Source organism: Gordionus sp. m RMFG-2023, chromosome 1, assembly GCF_954871325.1.
Source record: "Gordionus sp. m RMFG-2023 chromosome 1, tfGorSpeb1-WG-v2, whole genome shotgun sequence".
NCBI lineage: Eukaryota > Metazoa > Nematomorpha > Gordioida > Chordodea > Parachordodidae > Gordionus > Gordionus sp. m RMFG-2023.
The window spans coordinates 78,866,961-78,873,699 of record NC_088775.1 but is presented as its reverse complement, the minus strand read 5'-3'; the positions used below and the strand labels follow the sequence as shown (position 1 = coordinate 78,873,699).

At 24.9% G+C, this 6,739-nt stretch overlaps 2 protein-coding genes across 3 annotated transcripts in view; one reads left to right on the top strand and one right to left on the bottom strand.

Annotated features, from left to right (window-relative positions):
• Positions 1-646: 646 nt before the first annotated feature.
• On the top strand, positions 647-6,077 carry LOC135931818 (NEDD8-activating enzyme E1 catalytic subunit-like). Its single transcript, XM_065469126.1, has 16 exons — positions 647-704; positions 756-921; positions 966-1,081; positions 1,123-1,203; positions 1,245-1,327; positions 1,366-1,490; positions 1,544-1,608; positions 1,650-1,805; positions 1,847-1,949; positions 4,275-4,388; positions 4,441-4,494; positions 4,542-4,578; positions 4,921-4,999; positions 5,050-5,150; positions 5,441-5,559; positions 5,610-6,077. Exons 2-16 carry the CDS (start codon positions 909-911, stop codon positions 5,708-5,710), a joined length of 1,347 nt encoding a protein of 448 aa, XP_065325198.1. The 5' UTR covers positions 647-704; positions 756-908; the 3' UTR covers positions 5,711-6,077.
• LOC135931817 (transient receptor potential cation channel subfamily M member 3-like) overlaps positions 5,962-6,739 on the bottom strand; it is a 37,214-nt gene continuing 36,436 nt past the window's right edge. For both annotated transcript variants that reach the window (XM_065469123.1, XM_065469124.1), the window contains one exon: positions 5,962-6,613. In XM_065469123.1, the coding sequence (XP_065325195.1) occupies positions 6,151-6,613 (463 nt within the window). In that variant the 3' untranslated portion in view covers positions 5,962-6,150. The remainder of the gene's footprint in view (positions 6,614-6,739) is intronic.

Sequence of the window (6,739 nt, the reverse complement as noted above, 5' to 3'; positions counted from 1 at the left end):
GTTTAAGTAAATCTCGTAATCAAAATTTAAATGAAATATGAGGGAAATTAATAAATCGATTTTTCTATTAAGAATATATTTAATTAGATTTAGTTTATTTCTAAAAAAAAATTTTTTATTTCTTTTTATATAAAAGTGAAATATTTTAAAAAGGATCATATTATCAAAAGGATCTTGATCTTCGTTTAAAAAAAATAATGATACTGACAATTTTCCAAAATTAAGATAAAATCTAGAATCATATAATTTGGATAGTGGTATTGTTTAGAGGATCTGATAGGTCTAGGTAGTAAATTTTGAATATTTTTTTTAGTGGATATTGAATTATATAAATTTTATAATGATTAAAATATAAATGTACAGCAAAGCATAATAAAATATACCTCCCCCCCCCTCCCCTAGCCAATGAATACACGATATTGCCCCCACCGTACTCCTAGTACCCTCCAATCAAAAGAAAGAAATGAAATCCAAAATACCCCCCCCCCCCCCCACATACTCAAGTTATATTTAAATGATAATTAATAGCATTTTTAAAAATACCTTACACCCTTTCATTATTTCAATGACGTAGTGTACTTAAAAAGGTCAATGTTAAAAGCAACCTGATTAATATTTTGGCCAAAATAATATTATGTAAACCTCGAGGAATTGAGGTCTAAACGTTCCTGCCAGGCCAGTTATGAGCAAAATTCCTGGCTCACGTAATATTATTTTGGATATAATCTTATGGCTAATTTTAAAAATTGATCCAGATTTTTAAACCCCAGTTTAATATAATTTATGTTACTAAAAAATCATTGACATTCAACAAAACAACGCTATACCAAAATAGCACGATAGTTATTCGACATGAATGTTTTCTTGTTAATGCATATTTTAAATTTTTTTAAATTTCCAGATGTTGAATGAGCATCAAGAGTAAAAATAATAATAAAAATGTTTGCACATTTATATTTAATTAGAGCTTCGGTTTGATTTATCAATGAAAGAACCTATTATTTTTGAAAATATTAAAAAGTTTTTTAAAAGTGGAGATGGAACAATCTTTAACCACCCAGACTATATATCAGGGGATCAGGTATAATTAGTTTATTCTCTAAATTATTTAATATTTTATAGAATTTTGAATTTATTCAAAATACATGTAAATTATTAATCATTGGAGCTGGTGGTTTAGGATGTGAAATTTTGAAAAATTTAGTTTATTATTATATATTTGATAAAATATGTTTTTGAATAAGTGTTTGCTAGGGTTTACAAATATTGATATAATTGATATGGACACAATAGAATTATCTAACCTCAATAGACAATTTTTATTTAGGTAATATTTTTTATATAAAGAGTAATATTATTCTTTAGAGAAAAGGATATTGGTGAATCTAAAGCAAAGGTTGCTGCTAATTTTATTAAAAATTGTAAACCTTGGTGTAATGTTACCCCTTACTTTAATAAAATACAAGATTTTGATACAAAATTTTATAAAAGTATAGATTGAATTATCAAATATAAACTTTATACTTTATTTATATTTACTAAGAATATCATATTATAATATGTGGCTTAGATTCCATAATAGCACGTAGATGGATTAACAGTATGATAGTAAATATATTACTTTTTATTTAAATTATTTTTAAAAATAGCTTAATTTGTTAGAATATGATAATGATAAGTTAGAGTTATCCACAATTATCCCTTTAATAGATGGGGGAACTGAAGGCTTTAAGGGTAATGTTAGAGTTATATTACCCAGTATAACAGCTTGTATTGATTGCACTCTAGATCTCTATCCACCTCAAGTAACTTAGTTAATGTTATATTTATATATAATATTATCAAGGTTAACTTCCCACTTTGTACTATTGCAAACAGACCACGATTGCCAGAACATTGTATTGAATATGTAAGAATTATACAATGGGAAAAGGAGAATCCATTTGGGGGTAAATAATTTTTTAAGTAGTAGCAAAATCTACAAAGGGGAGGATAAATTTATCACTCTATTTCATCTACTTTTCAAAATATTTTATTTACTTTATATTCATTTATTTAATTTGGATCTAGATAAATTAACCACTAAGTTGTGCTATTGTGAATTATTTATTGAATAAAATTTAAAAATTATATAAATGAAAAATAATTAAAAGCATGTGCATTTTAATCATTTTTGTCAATCAAAGGATGTAATTTATAAAATTGAGTGTGTATTTAACTTAGCATTTAATTAATATATTATAAAATTTGAAAAATTATAATTATTTCACTATAATAAAAATTTGGGTTAAGCTTTGTGCCAGGATTGCTTAAAAAATTTTAAAATATAAAATAATGTTTGCTTTTCTTTTATTTAGAATGATCATCTTGGGCTAGGATGTAGAAATTACTAATTTTTATATTTAACTTTAGAAAATGTTTTATATTTATCAATTAAAATTCAGGCCAGGCTTAAAAATGAATTTATAAAAATTGAGCCATGTCCAGGTTTAAAAATTAATTAAATTTTGGGCCTAAAAAATTGAATTTGTTGGGCTTTAATTTGGATATAAAAATTTTGTTTTAAATTTTTGAATTACTTGAAACATTTTTTTTTACAAATATTTTAAAAAAAATTATTAATAAAATTTGACAGTACAAAAAATTAGTAAAGTAACTCCAGTCATAATGGCGTAACATCACTATTTTGGCAGGTGAAAGTAGTGTCATTTTTTACTTGTAAATAAACTCAGTAATGCATCATTTAGGATTTTAAATAAATATGTTAATATTTTTTAATTTTTTTTCCACCAATTAAATAATTAGAGAAACATCAATAACACTTTTTTGCAGATACCAATGTCAAGTCTTTTTAGAAATAAAATAGTCTTAATTTATTTTTTTGTGTTCTTCATAATTAGGTTAATAACTAGGGTATATTTAAATCGTTTTTAAATAAAAAACTTCTATTTTACATGCAAAAAGCTTTAAAAGGGGGCATATTATACCATATTTTTAAAATGCATGAAAAAGTCAATTTTGAACATTATACAAAAATAGAAGATTTTCAAATTTGCAAAGATAGGTTTAATTAAAATGCGTAAAAGAATGTTGAAGATAAGTTTGTAAAAATAATAAGTAAAATAAAAATTTAAATAGTTTATAAATAATTATTTTATTGACTATTAAAAGGATCCAAATGATGTTAATTATCTCTTTTTATTTTTATTGAATCATATTTTATTATTTTTTATAAACCATTTTTATTATACTATAATTACATTAATGTGTTTTTTCCGGCAATATGCTATTTTTTTAATAAATCATTTTTTGAACGCGTTTTTTTAGATTTAAAAATCTGATTTTGCCGGAAATGTATTCCGGCATGCTTAAAATGGCTATCTTATATATTTCATAAAATTTTGCCGTTAACTTTTGAGTCATTTATAATTTATAAGAGAAATCTATGGAAAAACGATAAATTATAATAAGTTTAAAGGTTCATGACAAAATATATTCACAGGGTAGATTCCAAATATGATGGAATACATTTCCGGAAATTCAGATTTTTAAATTTAAAAAAACGCGCTCAAAAAATGATTTAAAGTTGAAAAATAACACATTGCCGCTAACATATAAATTATTGCTTTATATAATATTATAAATAAGATTAATATATAATATAAAATAAAATAAGTAAAAATATATATCGTGAAAAGATTATTCGATGTTATTTAATCAAATATGATGAAGGTAAAAATTAAATAAATTTGAATACTGCAACAGTATTTAAGCATTTTTGAGTCAATTGTCAATCAAGCTGTAGAAAATCGAAAAGAATTAAGAACATAGTTTAGCCAAAAGTTATAAATATCAGCCCTCAAAAGAGCTTTATCACAAAATCTTTGGTTATATTGCAAATTCTATTTTTTTATCAAACATATCAGATCGTATTGAATAATGAGAATGACTGGAACACTCCTTTTTAAAGAAAAAAACGTTGTTTTTGCCTTTATAATATATTATCTCGAATCTTGATCTGAGTGAAGGGATCCCAATTAGAATTTTAATGTTCAGTCTTGATGTATACCGCTTCTTCAGCTTTTATACCATTTTTTTATAGTTCAATCAAAATTAAGAGACAGGCTTGTGAATCAGTAAAAAGATTCGTTTTTCTTTTAAAATATTTTAATGATAAATATTATATATTTAATTTTTTTGGTTTGCTCAATATAAGATTAAATAAATTGATAAAAAATTAATTTAATACATTAAAAAATAAAAATTTAATATAGAAAATGTAGGTATAGATGGGGATAATCCAGAACATATAAAATGGATTTATTTAAATAGCCTCGAACGTGGACATCATTACAATATTAAAGGAATCACTTTATCTATGACACAGGGTAAACACATTTAACAAAATTCCTCAGGAGATAACGCTTTATTTTTTTAAAGGTGTAGTTAAAAGACTTGTCCCAGCGGTCGCCTCAACAAATGCAGTTATTGCGGGTAATAAATATTTTTTTTGTAAGATACTTGAAAGATTTTTTTTAAAGCATCTTGCGCAAATGAAGCTCTCAAAATAGCTACTAGGTAAATTTTATATAAATTTCACGTAAAATCACTTAAATATTTAAAATTATCTTAAATCTATGAGTTGGTGATCGAAAAATATAAGGCCTCTTAGTGCTCTATATTACAATTTAGGTTAGTAAGGCGAGCGCAAAATATAAGCACACGTGAAGTGATTAAAATGGTGGCTAGTTTGGCAATTTATGTTTTTTTTAATTAGAAGTAACTATGGTTACATTAGCCATATCTTAATATAATCTTTTTTTTCTTAAATATAAAACTATTTTGTATGAAGAAATGTCATAATCCTCAACCTAATATAATACAACATATTTTTAAATTATTTTTATTCTTATTTTACAGTTGCTATCCACCTATAAATAATTTTCTATTCAATGACACAGATGGAATTTATTGCTACACATATTTAACTGAGAAGAAGGTATTGCTAAAACTTATTTTTTTTTAAAAAAAATTTCATTTTTTTTAAAGGAAGATTGTATAGCTTGTAGTCACACTGTCAAAGTGTTAAAATCTAGATCAACTGAGAAGTTGGAGGAATTATTGAATCATCTAAAAGAAGATCCCTCGCTGTATTTTTATTTAAAAACATATACTTTTTTTTTATATTTAATTTAATCTCAAAAAAGAATACTTTAAAAATGGTTGCTTTAGTGGCGAGAAAGTGTGCATTCTTTCCTTTTTTGTATACATCGTCGCGAATTCGCGCTAGCTGTGAATGCATGGTGACTGACTCGTAAATTTAAGCGAGGCTTTATTTTTGAACGCACCTAAATATTTAGAGTTACGACAAGCAATTGTTTTTTAAAAGAAATATTTTATTTTGCATTTATTTGTTTTTATGACGTTATTTAAAAATAAGTCAAATGAAAAATCCATCTATTTTCTCGCTTATAAATGGCAAGCAGAAAACTCTTTACATGGAAGGCGTCAAAGATTTAGAGGAGAAAACAAAATCGAATTTGAGCAAAACTTTAAAAGGTTTTTTTTCCGTTAAAAAATGTTATTTTTTAATTTTTTGTTGTTGTTAGAATTGGGCTTATACGACAATGCCATAATTGAAGTGATCGACATAACATCTCCCAAAAATTATACATTTTACCTTAAATTTTGTGATAAAACGAATACATGAATACTTATAATAAATTTGTTGGCTTATTTACCAGTTATTTGCATATATAATTTATCGTATTATGTTATAAAAAACACCGGGACACAAAAAATAACCCCAATTTTACGAAAATCTTAAAATAGATTTTTGAGATAAATTAAATAAATCAAGGTATTTATTTGGCCAGCTGTCTCTTGTTCCGAATTTATTATTTATAAGTCTTCTATAAATTTTATTATAATATAGGATTTATTTTTTAAAATGTTAATATTTGACCAGTTTTTTTTAGTCACATACATTATATAATTATTATATAGTTGATAAATAAATAAAAAATACATCTGATTAATTTAAATATATATATTTATAATCGCGTTCTCTTATATTAATAAAGGTCTTTTTATTTATTTGATTGCATCATTATAAACAAATTATGTAGTATATTGCATAATTTTCCAAATTTAAAATTCTAAATAATTTTTGTCATCGTTATTTTCGTTCCCCTTATCATGATCGGAATTGGTTGTGACCATGGGGAAAGACAAATTATCTTCCGAATTAATATAAGATGCCTCAGAATCTAAGGTCGAGTTAGCTATGTCATATGTTACAGGTTCAACTTCATATTTTAAGTTGCCGCGATCTTCTTTAATTGTTGACACGAGTTTAGGCGACGATGTTTTTGCGCCCATATTAGAATGACTGTTCTTATATCGCATGACGAATAATCTGTTTAAAGAAGGCGTTGATTTCTGCTGAATACTGGTTATGGGTGAGCTCGGTTCCCAGTTATTTTGATTGAGCGCATTACTCGAAGGAGTGGTATATATTATTCCGGGATCATATTGGGGATAATTTTTTTTGCTATTTACAATTGGATGAATATGATTGGTTGTCGTGGTAACGTTATCTAAATTGTGTAATCTAAAATATCGATTTTAAAAAAGGATAGATGATTTAATAATAAATCAGTTTAGAACCTATACTAAAAAACAGGTTCGGATTTTTTTTAAAAAAAATGAGTTCGGATATATAAATATTATCAGGTGA